Source organism: Diorhabda sublineata, chromosome X (genome assembly GCF_026230105.1).
Source record: "Diorhabda sublineata isolate icDioSubl1.1 chromosome X, icDioSubl1.1, whole genome shotgun sequence".
In the NCBI taxonomy this organism is placed as follows: domain Eukaryota; kingdom Metazoa; phylum Arthropoda; class Insecta; order Coleoptera; family Chrysomelidae; genus Diorhabda; species Diorhabda sublineata.
This window is the reverse complement of record NC_079485.1, coordinates 34,275,190-34,292,723: the sequence shown is the minus strand read 5'-3', so window position 1 is coordinate 34,292,723 and position 17,534 is coordinate 34,275,190. Positions and strand designations below refer to the sequence as shown.

Here is a 17,534-nt window from a genome sequence, read left to right as displayed (position 1 = left end):
TACAGCTATTAAATAAAGATTAACCGTGCTGCTAAAGGATCTTCTCCTACGAACCCAGTGCCTCTTAATTGTAAACCGTAGCCTTTATTAGTATCACCTCTTAAAAAATGTGTGCCAAAGTGATGATTAATGATATTTTGAATGCCATTGGAAGATCCAAACTTATTGTAAAGGATAATTAACATGAAAAATCATGTTTTTTTACTTATAGTCTATTGAAACTATGAAAGATAAAGCTGCACGGTTGACAGAAGACAGCACTGTTACAAACAATGGAAGGTTCGTATGAAGTGTTATTGGTATAGAGGAGGGCTATATATCTTGGAGGTGATAATAAGTAACAATGCATTAATTCAAAACACCATATTTTACAGCAGATATCTCATAGTCACACTTCGTATACTATTATTTGCATCCCAAAATACACTCAAACCTTATAGATGTCCCAGTATAAGTTATTGAATGGAGGGGCCCGTGGTCTTCAACTAGGCGTAATTTTCTGCGAACATCTCTCATTAGGTCTTGGGCGACTTGAACATGTATTTCGCGTATTTTTCTAAAAATTTGCGCCGTAATTGCTCATTTTCGCCTCTTCATGTACTTTGCAATATAGCCCAAAATGTTTCAAATGGTCGTGCTTGATTGCCCTTGGAATTATCCTAAGTCCAGTCAAAACATATCGTGTCCAACGTAATGTTGACGTACAAAATTAACTCATTTAGTGCGGCATCTGTTAATATACATTTCAGAATCCACAGCTTCTCCTCTTGGTCGACCCACGTAAGGTCTGGATACCCATCTTGTCGGAATCGCACACTAGACACACCAGACTTTAACAGCGAATGTTGCTTTTTCTTTATATATTACATTATTAATATTGTCCGTATAAAAACCATCATTTCTTTATTCCTGAAATGACAAGTGTAAAGTATCTTTTATCGTCCATAATATTGACAGCATTTTGGTATCCATGCTAATTGGTTTGTGGTATATTTAAACGATTCTTTGAGGTATGGCATTCATCCGATAATTTTCTTATGGAAACCCCGACCGTATCGTTTTCTCTTACCAGTTTTTCTGCTTTTTCTCGGTTTCAAAATTTTGGGTTTTCCACATGTTGGGAAGTTCAGACATGTGTATAAGTAGAGTCATTATTTTTAAAGATATGTTTGTCACATTTCTAAATAAATTTTATTCTTAATTAATTTATCCTACTTACTACCACATACAGGCTATTATTATTCACACTTACATTCACATTAACATTTGCGTGCGGCTGACGCTTGATCTTTCTCAATTATAGCTACATAATATGCTCATGAAAAATACTCTATTCTTTGATTACTTAGGGATTTTAAACCAGTGCTTTTTCTTTTTTTCTCGCAATATGTATGAGTGATAACATATAGGTAATTGAATGAAATTTTTAGTTTCAAAATGAATGTTATTAATCGGGGTGAATCCTTGAATAACAGGAATTATTTATGAATGATTTTCATTTATGTTATTTTTTTTTTCACAAAAAATAACTTAATTTGAGAGAAGCAAATTTTAAACATAGGATCTACTTATGCCTAAACCATTTGGAAAAAACTAGTATTTATCTATGCCTTCGAAACATGCTTTCACACAATTTTAATCATCTTCATGGAACTTATTGAAGTATCTGCATTTTATTTAAATAAAATGTATGTGTTTTTTGCTACTGATCCAAATGAGTTCATTTTTCCAAAACCACCTAACCAGTTTTTTAAAACGTTTTCATCTAATCAAGGATATACCAGTGACTGAATTTGATATAGCATCCTTCTTGGGCACTTAAAAAGCTCTAGGCAAAGGTGTACCATATTTACGCTTTTACAACGATAATACCTACTCTACTAATCATAAGAGTAAATACAAAAACCGCTTGTGCAGTGCAAGTAGATTCTAATTACCTCTTATATACATGATTAAGCTTTCCTCTTTTCCATTTTTTATACCTACCATAGGTTCTAATTGAAACTCCAGTAATATTCAAAGATATAAATTTTCAGCAAAATATTCGAAGGCTTTGTATTTTTTACACTTTATAACAACTAGTACCACATAGTAATGACAAGAATTATTTATGTTATTTTTTTATTAGATATCATAAATATCTTATCGTAACGATTTGAGAAAAGTCAATTTCAGGCTTCAAAATATTTATTATCGTAATTGAAAAAGGGTTCATAAGGCATATTGATCTAATATTTATTAATGTACAAATCACTAAAAGGTAATAACTCAACAACCTAAATTCCCATTATTGGTATTACTGGGTAATGATAAATTTTGAATATTTATTCTGAATTTCTCCGATATTCGTGATTTTAGTGTTCATGTTGTTTCCGATCAAAAAATGACGACAACACTTTTGAATTATTTGATTTTCCATAATCAATCATAGGTGACTCATTTTAATCATATATGCTGTTTAATACTAATTAATTGCTTTTTAAATTTGCTAGAAGAAAGGTATGCGGTGTGTATCAATTTTTTGGTGTGCAAAATTCAACAAATTAGTCGCATGGTTAAAATACCGGATTACAAAATTTGGCGAATGAATTTTTATAGAAGTACTTACGCTGCACATACGAGGGTTAAGTTTTGAGATAGACAAATACAAACAAATATTTATAATTAGATATGACTTCATCGTTCTCCAAAATATTCTCCATTAAGATCAATACACCTTTGTATGCGTTTGAGCCAATTTTCCAAGCATTTTTTCCACTTCGATTGAGGTACCCCCAAAACATGTGATTTGGATGCATCAACCGCTTCAAGTGTAAGAAAACGTTGACCTCGCATTTTATTTTTGATTCGATGTTTTGTCTGTACAAATGCGTTTTTGTTTGGACTGATGTGTGAGAACTCGCATTGTCATGGTGGAGAATTATTCGTCTTATATCATTGATTTCACTGATTTTTTCAAACACTTCTATATTTTATCAAAGAGCAAAACATTTCAATCCGTTTATAAGATAAATTTCATCCTAAACGAAAAGGATTAGTTATAAAAAATAAAAATTTGGTTGTCAAAGTTTATTGATCACCCAACTCAGTTTTTTGCGTGGTGTTGTTTGTTACAATAATTTTAAAAAAAATTACCTTTTGTCTAATCGATAGAAACAAATAAAAGACCTTTTGGAGTTTTCGGATATATTGATGTTTGGAGATATTTTTTGTAACATTAAAAACGGAAATAACAAAAACCTAAAAACCAAATAGAGAAATAACTGTTTAAATTTTTTTAATTTAATCGCCTTCGCTTTACCATTTATTGGGACGAATTCCATGAATAAGTGGAAAATTGATCTTCTACGAGCTCGAACATTTGACGCAGCTATTAAAGGCAAATCAGTTAAGTTAAACAAATATTTATCAATGGAACTACGAGTATATTATGGAGCAACACATCTTTAAAATAGCAATATACCTACTTAAAAAAGTGTCTCACACAAGCTAAGCTGAGTGACAGATATTGGAGTAACATTAGGTTTGATAGTTGGATTGATATATTGTACTTAAAGTAATTGAGGTGAATTTAAAAAATTTATTAAAAAAATAAATTGACCACTTTTGAAGAAAATGGTATTGGAAATAAGAAACTATTTGTGCGGGAGTGTTAGTTTACAGAGTATTAACATCTATTAAATCAACTGAATTACAGTTTTCTATATAGTTTTTACTATTTGCTTTATCCTTGGAACGATTGATATTTAACTGTAAACATCTAGAAACTACTATATAGCTAGAAATGTCTAATAAATTGTTATAAAGAAAGAGGGTCGACTGTAAAGATTCGTAAATCATATAATAATTTAAAAATTTGTGTAGATTCCACAACTTTTTCAACATGAATAAAGATGGAACAATTCTATCACGCAGTTGACATTTTAGATACTAAATATTTCTCATTTTGGATTTGGTAACTCAGAACTATTAAAATTATGAGATATTTTTAACAAAATTGATCCGTCGTATAGCTGAATGAGTTTATTCTATTTTACCTTCAGGTTTTCAAAGTTTTTAATGGACATACCATAAATATATCTACGCTATTGACCAATCGAGAATAATCCGTTGTATGTTTTTCCAAAAAGAAAAGGAGAAACTTTCCTAAATAATGACTCCAAAGTTATTTGATCAATAATATCGTTGAAATATGCTAATTACTTCAATGAATTATTTTATAGTCGTCTACGCAAATAATTCTTAATTTGTACCGAAGTAGATAACATATCCAGTTACCAGATATTGATCGATAAGAAACTCCTGCTTAAATATATTAGTGACTTTTTTTGGCGGAATTTGAGCCTCATCTGTTATTTAATTAGTTTACAACGCCATTTTTTCTGCTCATTTGAGGCGTGTTTGCTGCGTTTACAATTTATTAACCAAAGAATGGGTAGCAAAGGTTCCATTTATAATGGAATTTTTTGTGCGAAAGCACAGAAAATATTGTATATGGTAAACTACATGCAAAAGCAATTGAGTTATGATGAATGGCGAGGTTCTAATCGAGTAAATGCACTATCACTTTATTAATCGAAATAGCGGTTTACAACTAATATTTCCAGTCTGAGAGATAGATTTAAGTCCGTAACAAATCAATTTGCACAATTCCAAACGTTTGTTTGGAAATTACGATAATTCTCAATAACTATGGACCCATTTTTGGCCAAATAGAACAAATTTTTTTCGAATAAACACGCTATTCTCCTGTTTATTTCCAAAGTTCAAATCACCACTTCGAGTCACCCATTTTGTTAATAGAAGTAATAAAATCTATATCTCGGTGCATAAGTTGTTACTTATAATGCGTTTAAACATTATTTTGGTGTACCTAAATGTATATTTCGAAACACTGTACTGTAACCTAGAATATTGTACATATAATTTGGTAAAAATTAAATATTCATTGAAAAGTATTTTATGAGTTTATAAAGAATTATTTATGATAGAGTGAATAGATGATTATCAGTTACATATAATATTTTGCAATATGTTTATTTAAAATGTATATATCGCTCTATATGTAATATAACTATATATATATATATATATATATATATATATATATATATATATATATATATATCGAGTAAAAAAATTTGTACATTGAAATTTATCAGAATCCCTTTGCAAATCTAGCACATACATACATTCATGTAATTCTTACTCGTAGAATATTCGTCGAGTTAAACATTCACTTCCAAAGTTCAAGTCAGATATATCCAAGGTTGAAACTTTATGTGCTGTATTGCAATATCTACATTTTGATGTTAAATATTTAGCACTCATATCTTGTTAATAATGTGAAATTGTATGAAATATTATTTTCTTCTCCACCATGGAGGTAAAACAATTATTTTATACTGGAACAATACACTCGAACTGTAACAATACATAATAAACATATAATAATAAGGATTATTAATCATGAAGTTATGATTTTATAAACAACTATAAGAAATTTTAATTTCTAAGAAACTCAAAATTATGATGCAATCAAATCACAAAAGTACTTACGAGTCAGACCAATTTTTTTTGAAAATTAAGCTGATTATGGAAATAAAATGAACGTGCTTTACTCTATTCTCATTTACTGTTAATTAAATGTTGAAAAAATAATTATTTTGTTACAGGATCTAAGTGGGGGTAACAGCAATGATAGTTCTGGTGGTCCAGCGCCAGGTACACCAAATTCACAGGGTATGCGACCGACCCCTTCTCCAACAGGATCTACAGGTTCTAGGTCGATGTCACCAGCAGTAGGTTAGTGTTTTAATTGTATACGATGCATTGTCAAATCATTGTTTTTTTAGTCATTTTAATTTTTTGTGACAAACTTGTATATGAAAGAGCTATATAGATAACTCTAAATTGATAATACTCCATTATCTTCAACATACATTGTCATTAAGAAATCCAATTTATTTTCTTTTCGTCCATTATGAACAACAGAATTTGTTAATATTCATTCCTTCAATTTGCATACAATTTTTCTCAGTCAACCCGCACTTCCGTTCTTCTTGCACTTGCTTTTGTTACTTATTTTTTTTTAATCTACTTTTTCTCTTTCACTAGATATGGGAAACACTTAAATGTGTCACTTTTTCACTGATTGGTTCTTCTTACATACAATATATCATATTTTATAATTACATTTCTCTATTTAAATTAACTATTTTATTATTTATTCTTTTATCTCCTGCCTATTTGACTTCCTATATGAATGTAAAGTTGATGAACAGTCCTCTTCTTGTACCAGAAAATGGTGTGTCATTGATCAGATATTTATAAACTTTTCTTTTATTTGTTACTGGTATTTTTTGCTTCTATGCTTTATCAACATATAATTTTATTCTACCTATTTTCACTTGTGATAATTGATACATCTGATACAATGATTTATTCAATTCCTAATTATGCGATTCCAGTCTAGTTTTTAGTAAAAAACATTAATTAAATAAAACTAAACTAAACGTTTTTCAATTGGTTAAAGTGATATTAAAAGTATTTCGAAATATTTACAGGCCAAAACATTCCTATGCCACCAAGGCCTTCAAGTGGACAGTCTGATGGCAACGGACCTAGTCGTATAAGTCACTCACCTATGGTAACTCAGGGCAGCTATCCAACACCTCATTCATCCCCTCACCCAAGTCACGGCTATAAAGGTCATCCTAGTATGGTAGTATCAGGTTCAGGAAATCAGCAGATGCCTCTATATCAACCAAATCAGTATCCTCAAACTGGTTATCCTCCACGACCTCCTAGTAATATTCAATATCCAGGTCAATATGGCCCAGGTTCAGCACAACCTCCTCCATCTAATAGCATGCCTCCACAACAATTTCCAGGGAGGTCTGCTCCAAATCATATGCAGAACTCTCAATTCCCACCTTATCAGCAGTCGTGGCAATCCTCAATGTCTACCAGCTCAAAGGGCAATGGTCCAAATGTACCCACACAAACGCCTGGTTCGCAATCTCCAGGCCCTACGACGCGACCACCTCACTACCTCAAACATCATCTTCAACATAAAATGAGTTTTCAAAACGTTCAAGGTTCTACTCCACCTAGCCCTAGTCCTCCTCAAAATTACCATATGGGTCCCCCGTCTGGGCACCATCATTCTGGTATGGGCCCTCCACCTTCAATGGGTCCTCCAAATATGCCACCTGCTAATAGCCCGCTCCTCCCCAACAACCATCCACATGATGCTCCAATGCCCCCACCCAGTTCCACACCGAATTCTCACACGCAAATAGTCACAGATATGATGGACAATGGTATCACAACAACAGCACAAGCTGGACTCAACACTCACGTTACTACGTCATCTGCTGGGTCTGTCACATCTGTTGTTACCACGGGACCTGATGGAACACCCATTGACGAAGGTTCTCAACAATCAACATTGTCAAATGCATCTGCTGGTAAGTTTAATATTAAATTTGCATTATTCAATGTCAAAATGAATCTAGACTTTGCATTTAAAAACTATGAATTTTTATTGCAGCATCAGGTGAAGATCCGCAATGTACAACACCGAAAGCTTCTCGAAAGAATGACATGAATATATATAGTCATCCAACGACGCCTCAAAGTACTGTACCATCACCTGGTGCAGCCAGTATAAATTCCATGCACGAAGAATATGGAGAACTTGGTAGCCCTAATTGGCCGCGGACTCCTGCAAGTCCGGTGAGTGATATCGAAAGTTTGTAATTTTTCCAAATTTTTTATGTGTGTTATTGCACAGCACTATCCTGAAGCCATATTATGTTCTGGGCCTCTACATTTATGAATCTGTATAATTGTGTTTTATCACTTTGTGTGACTGTAGTTTTAAATTTTGGAATTATTTTATGTCCGTTCTCCATTTAATTATTCAATAGAAAATTATAATAGTTATTTCCTATTATTTTTATAGAAAACACTCTTTGATTTTGCTAAAACTCATGAATAAAATAATTGTCTCTTTATATGTGATAAATTACATAAAACAATATTACAGTGCGTCCCTAATAAAAGAATGTAATCATAAAATTTTTCACTAACTTTTTCTATTAACAAAATTAGAAGTAAAATTCATGAGATTTTAGTTAGCCACGCATATTTTTTAATATTATCAATACCTAGATCAAATTAGTGTAATCAGGAATAACAGAAAATTACCTTCATTAATTTTTTATGTGAATTGGTAAATGTTTACATTTAGTGACTCACAGCTGAAATATGCAGTCAGAGATTAAAGAGAGAGTGAAAAATTGTTTGCAATTTGTAGGCAAGAGTTTGCAAATGACTACAAAACGAACAAACAAATAACTAAATAGATACATGAAGAAAATGAAATCTAAATATACAGTATACATACGAAAACTACAATTAATAAAGATAATATCTTTTAAAATGTACATGTAAAAATTTTTATTTGTAATATACATTACATGTATACATTGTCAAAATTAAACTAGATAATAAAATTAAATATACGGCAATCCTAAAATTTGTAATAATTTGTTATAAAAAATCAATATGAACATTAGCCCAATGTGTAAAATGCTCATAATTGAATATTATTATTTGAATACTAATTGCTTACAGCATAGAAGGCACTCTAAGTATGCCTTCAAATTGTTGCGAAATTCGCCAAAAGATTTTATAGATTTGTTTTAACTTGGCAACTTCCGCATTATACAGTATATAGATTCTTAAACCAACTCTGAACGTGGAGTAGTTAGATAAAGATCGTGCTCCGCGTTCCTAAGTGGATAGTTGTGCAATGAACATTCTAAAATCGGAGAAGCGTGTTTACTTATTAGGCAAACAGAATCAATGATGAATAAGCAAGAAACATTCAATATTTTGAATAAAAAAGTCCCGACAGTGGGTCTACTGTTCAGTCCGAGGAAATATCCATCAGCTCTCTTTTGTAGTTTGAAGATTCGCTCAAATTGAGTCGCGTAGCACATACTCCAGAAGGGAAGGGCATAATAAACTGTTATATAGTTTGATAAGTTTAGCTCCTTGGAAACTGATTCTGGTGCATAACAGGCAGGATTTAATTTTTTTTATAAAGCGGCGATATGTAACTCCCATTTCAAAGAATTTTCTACAAGAATTTTACAGGTTCAACAACGTCAATGGTGGTAGTATTATTTAATACTAAAGACTGCAATGTATTTTTATATGATAAAACTTTGGTTTGAGAAACAGAATATTAGAATAGCACTAGGGATGTTGCCCTAAAACTGTAGTACTGCAATTTAATATTATGATTAACACAATAGAAAAATCACAGAAATGCAATTGAATAACGGTTGTTTAGGCAGGAGTAAACATTATTTAGGAGGGAGAATATAGCATCATTTGTGCATTTGTTACTTCCAGTAGTATGTAATATTTAAACAGAAATGATGAAAGTGGGAAGGTGTGCAATTGGGCGATACTTGGCTACTTGATCTTTATCTCCTTCTTTATACAGAATGATAATGATTAGCGTTTTACGGCAATTTGGAAAATTGCCATTTTGAAATGAATATTTAATAAAGTGGTGGTAAAGATGATTTAATGTGTATTCAGGAAGTTTCCAAAAACAAAGTAAGGATTTATTTTTGATGTCATAAATTGTACTACGAAGCTCTGCTAAAACTGTGGGCATAAAGAAGAAACTATTACATTAACATCGGGGAGATATGGAAGCGGATCATAGAATTTGTAAAATTTTTGGCTACATTCGCAAAGTAATTATTAAGGTTATATAGGAAAATAGAGATTGTGCTCGACAAAGAAGCCTTAGAACATTCAAAATAGACCATGTTTCTTTAAAAACATTACGAAAATTGACGAATTTTCTGTATAGTTTCACGTAATTTTTGAAGAAGAGACTATCCAAGAATTTCCTTAGATGAGATAAAGATAGTTTGCTCATTGCAGATATATGTAAACCTTTAGTAGACCAGGGTTTATTTTGCTTATTTTTAATACGCCTGTGAGGAAAAGAATTGAACGCTATACTAGTTCGTGTTTCTATGAATCTAGAATTTGAAAAAAAATTTCCAAAAAAATACAGCAAAACTGCATTTTTAATATTTGATTTTATCGAATTTTGTTAATATAGCTTTATGATCGGAAAGACCGAAATTAAAAACAGTACAGTTGATGGTTTCTCTATCATATGATGACTCAACACAGTCTATAGTACTAGAACTGGTTTTAGTTATTCTGGTTGGTGAGGTAATATGCCTGACTATAAGAAAAGAATCAAAAATTTACTGAAGACATTCTTGAGCAGCACAAACACCGGAGAAGTCAATATTGAGATCGCCACATAAAATTAATTTGCTTTTTAGAGGACAGGTCAGTAGTTTATGACAAAAAGCATGTAGGTCAGCGTCAGGTGTTCTATAAATAGAAACAATATAGATGTCATGTGGCAAATTATTATAACTCTCTCAGATATTAAATTATTCAACTGTGTTGTTTCGAAAAAATCGATGTTTGTGGACATTTCATAGTACCTCCATCATGAGATAAATTAATTCTATCAAATTCAGCTACTGTGGTTCAGTTATTGATAAAAACTGGCTCATTATTATTTAAATAATGTTCAGTGATAATTATTTCTGGAAAATTAAGTTTCTCTAGTAAATATATATTTCATCTGTTTTGTGTCTTAGGAACTAAATATTAATAAGAAATGGGCTGAGTTTGCTATCATTCAATTTCTCTGATCGCGTCATTTTAACAAAAAATTTTTACATTAGTTGCAGAGCAACTGGAATAATATTTGTTATGGCTTTCCCTAATTTTTTGAAGCTGTAGAAGTTTCTTCTTTGAAAAGAAAGACCTGAAGACGGAAAGATCTGCTTAAACTTTAGCTGAACCATTACCATGCCCTCAGCCTTACCAACACATAGCGTCCATTCGCTGCATCCCAATCTGGCGACAGCCATCTTTCTTCACATTTTTTTCTATAATTCTATAATTATATCATATTCTTCTATCTCCCGGGAGTTACAAGCAGCTATAGCCTCCCTGTCAGAACCTGTTTTAAAAGTTTTTACTTCCTTCGCGTTGAGTTACATTCTTTCTACACAGTGTTTATTTCAATATGTTCACTGGTAGATTAAGTACATGGATCTAGCGGCGTTAGGTTTAATTGTTTTAAAGGTGAGTTTGCAGTGTTTATTTTGTTACCAGGCAGCCACATACTTATGTTCTTGACCTGTTTTAAGTAAATTTTCTTTTGCAAACCAATTTTGAATATTGGACATTACCATGTAATTCCAATACTCCATTGTAGGGTTTACATGACGAGGGAATGAAATAATTTCTAGAGATTTAATGACGACTGTATTTTCGATACGGGTCTGCGGATGATAGTGGGTCTGCGTTGATATTGTATTTGTTACCGTTTGTGGTCTATTTCTAACATTTGTCTTATTCTTAGCAGCAGACTTTTCCAGCTTAAGTGTCATTTGTTCAACACTTTGTCTCAGATCAACTATTTCTTTTGATAATACTTCTATTGAAAAGTCGTGAACCTGGATTTGTGCAGACTCATCATGATTATTCATAAAACTGGTTATTAAATTATAAATGTCTTGTTTCATTTCCCTGATCGATTGGAATAAAGATTGTTGTTAATTTTCAGACTTTTTGGTATGGGGGCTATGAATATCGTCAATTTCTTTGTATAAGATATTCAATTTGGAGTTATGGTCACTTGAAATATATTTCATAGATGATTAGGAAGATGCCATTTTTTTTAAACAGTAACCTAGAGCTTCGACGTTCTCTAAAGGGATCTTATATTTCTGTAGCTGTTATAGTTTAAGTGGGGGAATCATAAACAGCGCAAAAATCTGATATTGTAGTAGTTTTGATGGTAGAGCATCTTTGTCGAGGTCTTGTCCAGTCTTGTACAACTCATGTCATAATTTCGGTGACACTCTACACTTCAGTGAAGTATATATTTCCCCTTTCTTAAGATGGTGTTTCGACAAGAATCACACTTAAATTCAGCCATATTAAGGTAAATTTAATAATGCTAATTAAATGTCAATGATAAAATTGTTTAGTTAGGTTCCTCCGCGTGCTAAGGGAACCAGATAGCATCTTTTACAAAGAAGACCAATTAATATTCAATATTACCGCAGACCTCACAAAAGCATCACACACGATTATTAATATTATGTACTCGTATACTTAAATTTATGTATTTGTTACTGAATACTGGAACTTTGTTTCTGAAATTATTGTATTAACTAAATTTAATATCCACTCTTTTTTTCTTATATTTTAGATCCAAATTCATTATTTCAGAAAAAATGCTAATAAAAACAGAATTACTGATATCAATACTTAATTAACAATGGGTATAGAAAAAAACAGTATTTAGTATTTAATATTTGCAATAAAATAATCATGTATTTTATCTAATAATTCTTTCGTTCCTTCAGTAGATTATCCAAATACTTGGCATATTTGTTTTGATGGGTTGTTATGAACCGAGGATGTTTTTGCACTTATTAGATTTCCAAATTAATTGTAGAACTGAATAAATAAAATTGAAAAATATCATAAATTATTAAAATTCTTATCTCTTTTCATTGAATCCTATTTTGTGAATTAAGAACTTTCTTTCCACTTCTCTCAGTTTTGGTTAACATTAACCCATTAGTGACCAACTTATAAGAATAAAAAATTTTAAATTTTCAGAAAAAATTTATTGTTAAAAGGGTGAAGGCAAATAACGAACAGGTGATTTAGTTGACAATATCATGTGACTCATGGTGGAGGGAAGTTGTTTTAGGTAACTCTTTTGTCGTTAGTTACGTGTTTAATTTCATTATGGAAAAAATTAAATTTTTTGGGAAGTATGGGGTCAAATGATTTCCAATGGGGAATTTAATATGTGCCAATGAAATTACAATATCTCGTTTCATTGATAAATTGTGCTCTAGGGCTTGAAAATCCGCAAATTGATATTTCAAAAATAATCTCAATTCAAATGTCTCGAGGAATCGATTTGATCGACCAATTCATACTCACATATAGGATTAGAACAAGGTCCAAGAAGTAACCTTATATATTCTGGGCCATAAATGTTACCAAGAATGGGTATTGCGTATGCGGTTAGGTCCTAACATATACCTTTTACAATTCCATTGGGAATGTATTCTGTACATTCTTCCGAATTATGGTCATGAAACACACACAAATATATCATTATTCTAATTATTATCCTAATTTAAATCCTGAATTATTTGATAGAAGTTACTCTTTAAGTAATCAGAAGCAACTTTAGTTGCTTGGGTCTAACTTATTGATGATGATTTATGTGCTCGAGACCATTTTGAAACAATATCAATTAAAAAATATTTTGTAAAAAATGTTTTGGTCATTGATAGGTCAAGGACCACATTGTCTCTTGTTTATCAATATTTAGTTATTTGTTGGTTGAACTTTCTAGTTCTAATAATGGATCGATCCAGATATAATATATTTTTATGAAAATTCAATTAGACGCTATGACAAAACATAGTTTGAGATATATTTCCAACTAGTAATCTGTATTGCATGTATTACTTGTTGAGAATTTATCTGAAACTCAAAATTTATCATAGGAAGAAACCCCTCAACATCATTGTACCTTCCAGAATTTAATATGGCTTATAGCTATGTAGTCAGTCACCATTTCACAAATATCAAAAGTGAAAGTTGTGATTTGTAATAACAAATACTTATCCGTTTTATTTATTTCATGTGATTTTATACTGAAGTAGCTTATTGAAATTCTCATTCCAACCCCGTACTTAATAATTCTGATTTATTAACACTAGTATTAATTCTACACAAATTATCTACATGCAATTAGTAATATATCGATTATATTATAAGTAACATTGGAATTGCCCTGTATTGACAACTTGGGGATTGGAAAGGGCCCACGTGCAAAAATTTCGACTCTAGAGATGACATGTGGTCAGTGGACTCACTCGACTCTCATGGCGGCAGAAGTCAAATTGTAGTCGAAAACGTTCATATATTGATGATGAATGAAACTGCTATCTGGCAATAGTGTGCCACAATTGAACCACTTTTTATCTTGAATGAAAATTTTAAAAATGTCCCGAGAAAACACTGCCTAACTGAAATTATTTTAAAAAAAAATAGTAATAAATTTTTGGTTCATATATTTAAATAACAATATTAAATTATACTTATCGATGGACAATATCCACTTTTTTAATGCCAATGACCATTTCTTCTCTGGCGATCAGGCTAGTATTTTGTAAAGTGTAAAGCAACTAACCTTGAACTTGATAATAGTTCATTGTAATGAAATCAAAGATAGTATCCAATTTTTGTTTTATTCTTTCCTAAAAGCACAAGAAATTAGGTCCTGAAATGAAAATTCTGTGTAATTTCCTCAATTTTTAATGTGAGTTACTTCTGATCTATCAAGAATTTCTTAGGATGATCCCCTGAGTAGGGGTAAGAAAAATTGAAATGTTTTTTTGCAAAATGATGGAGGTTTGGAAAAAACCTTGAATTCAAAGTTGTTGATTCATTCAATTTAAAAAAATGGTCCCTGAAGCTTTTAGCTATTACTGATTTAGTTATATAGAGTTAAGGTAACTACAGCTTAGGGAACAATCATCACAGCTTCAGGAAATATTGATTTATGAGAAAAGTATATGATTAAAAAAATATGAATTTCAGTTTCAGATATTTATTTATTTGTTTTTAACCAAATTATAATAATTTAAAATTATAGTTCAAAAAATAAAAAAAATTCCATTGAGCACAAAGATTATTAATAAAATAAAATTGTTATTGTTTTGTTACATAAAAGTGAAAAAGTTCTCTGAATTTGAAAATTCGTAATTTATTGAATATGTATCTATTTTTTTGAAAGATCGAGATTTAGCGGGTTGTTATTTCTTAAAGCTTTGATTATCATCCCTTAAACTCTAGCCACCCTAATTCTGTAGATATATTAATAACGAAAAATTTCAAAGGATCATTTTTGTGCGATTGATCAACAACATTTACTGTTTTTCAAAAATTGAAAAAACGCTTTGTACTACTTTTTCCATCCGTACTTTGGGATTGATTTTAAAAAAATCTTACTAGATATATTTTTGACACTATAAACACACTTATCAAAAATTGAAAAACTCACCCAGCATTCGAATTAAAGAATCTTTTTTCTTGGACTATAAAAAAGAATCTAATTTATATCCCCTCACATGAAATCTATTTTGCAGGTGATATACTCCCCCTATAACATTCTCTTTCCGGCATTTTACACTGTATTATTTCATCGCCAAATATTACTTTAAAAAGTATCTAACAGAATTTTAATATTTTTTTCTGCATAATGTCTTGGATGTTTATCCAGTTTTAATAAGATTTATAACCAATTTACTATGTTTATACTATTTTGAAGACATGCATTTGGTCAAAAATTAATTTTTCGAACATGAAGCTTTACTTCAAAAGCATCATCGAATTAGGCAAACGACATGTCTTCAGGAAGTCATTGAGCTCCTCGTTGTCAGTTAAATCCATATAAGATATTTCGGTGGGGACTATTAAATAACAAAAAATAACCACAACGGCAATCAATAATATCTGAACGCACCACTCGTACCACTCATGGATTGCAGTTGAGACAATCGAACGAACTTTTGTCTACAGTGATTTCATCGTTGAACTGCGTTCTGATATTTTCAGTACCATTGAGGATATTGAAAAGAAAAACATTGCATTTAATCGTATGGCCAATATAACACAAAACTTATTTATTGCAATTTTACCTTCCTGTAATATTATATTATTATATCTCTAATTATCCGCGTCAGTCACTTGATTTCCATCCTCACGTTTTTGACTTGCTCCCGAAAATTCAATATTGAGCGGAGCGACAGCGAGGCGAGGCAAGAGAGGGCGAGAGAATACGAGCGGATCGTCCACACTCTCGCACTGGCGTTCCCTCGCGTAACCTTGTGGAGAGTCTGGAGAAAAACTAGTACTTATTAGTCTTCAACTACGTTTAAAAAAATGTAAACAATGATCGATTTTCAAACTGGTAATAACGATATACATAATAGAAAAACACGCGTGAGGGTCGATTGTCAAGTATTTCACCTGCTTTCCTATGGCCTATGAGGAATGCACGGAACCGCCAGATAACGGTATTTACTAGTTTTTCCAATACCGTTGATGATTATATGGACTGTGTCTATTTTATAGACATCTATTTGCAGTAATTCTAGTTGGTAAGCAACATGTGTAATGTCTGTAAGTTAACTCGTGAATTTCCTTTCATTTCGACCATATGCTAGTGGCCTAAAAACTGAATTAAGAATATGTTGTGTATAATGGGGTTGGATTGAGTTGAAGATTTCTAAAGGTACTTTGTCTAACCAGAGGGTATTTACAGGTGTTTAACAGTCATGTGCCTCCTCCGGATACGTATCGCTCAAAGGTTTATATCAGTAATATTTTTATGTCGTGCTAATCAGAAAAGCTTAACAAAGCATGTAGCATGTCCCTTACCTGTTTTCCTAGATCGTATACCACATTTAAGAAAGCTATCCGGATAAATGTTAGAACAGAATAATGGATTTCAATGAAATGAGATTTATATGTAAGATGAAAAATCCTTTCAAAAAAATGTACTCAAAAATTTAGAATAGAAAATAAACTTAAACATCATTTATAATATCGCATATTTTAGAAATAGTGTTTTGAATTTGCTTCTACTATTTCTATATTTATATTTTGTATTATTTTTACTTTTTTATCTTCTTGCAAGATTGTTCACACCACGATTACAACTGTATCCTCCTTCACGTGGAATGTAAAAGCACACTCAAATCTCATGAGAACATTTTATTGGCTCTACTAACATCGAATCGTAAACTATACATTGTAAATGTATCCAAAGGTACTGCGAGCATTAATTTTTTGTCCAATCAAAGCGCGAGAAGCTTGAATTAGAGTAGCACGAAAATCCGGAATAAAATTTTTACTGCTCAACCACATGAAAAAACGCCTTGAATTGTTTCCACTGTGGACGTATTTGTAGTGAAAGAATATTTTTTAAGCTCCTTAGCTGCAACCCTATCTAACCTTTTTTTCAAATACAAAAAATATGTTATATCTAAAGTCGTTGAAAAGCCCATGAAAAGTAGAATCTCACCGTACCTTTCTTTAAATTCAGTTTTGTGGTGGTTGAGAAATTAGGAAAAATTACAAATAGACTATCAACGGGTTAATTAATTAACTCCACCATAGTATCGGTGGGCTCTGCTGCCATAACAGCAAATTGGTCACCATGTTGGAAACTAATAAGGCAACATAACATCAGCCTTCGTTGAAATTTGTTATCAGGAAAAACTGAAACAAAATTATTCTAATCACAAGAAATTGATAAGAAGAAGAAAAAGGAATATCACTAGGGTACTGCTAGTAACATC

General features: G+C 31.4%; 1 protein-coding gene across 6 annotated transcripts in view; it reads left to right on the top strand.

The window, feature by feature from the left end:
• The window catches only part of LOC130450937 (trithorax group protein osa), an 88,012-nt gene that overhangs the window by 52,902 nt on the left and 17,576 nt on the right, over nt 1-17,534 (top strand). For 3 of the 6 annotated variants that reach the window (XM_056789682.1, XM_056789687.1, XM_056789683.1), the window contains 4 exons: nt 5,676-5,805; nt 6,567-7,472; nt 7,556-7,740; nt 16,496-16,540. In XM_056789682.1, coding sequence (XP_056645660.1) covers nt 5,676-5,805; nt 6,567-7,472; nt 7,556-7,740; nt 16,496-16,540 — 1,266 coding nt within the window. The remainder of the gene's footprint in view (nt 1-5,675; nt 5,806-6,566; nt 7,473-7,555; nt 7,741-16,495; nt 16,541-17,534) is intronic. The other 3 variants (XM_056789686.1, XM_056789688.1, XM_056789684.1) reach the window with 1 other exon arrangement.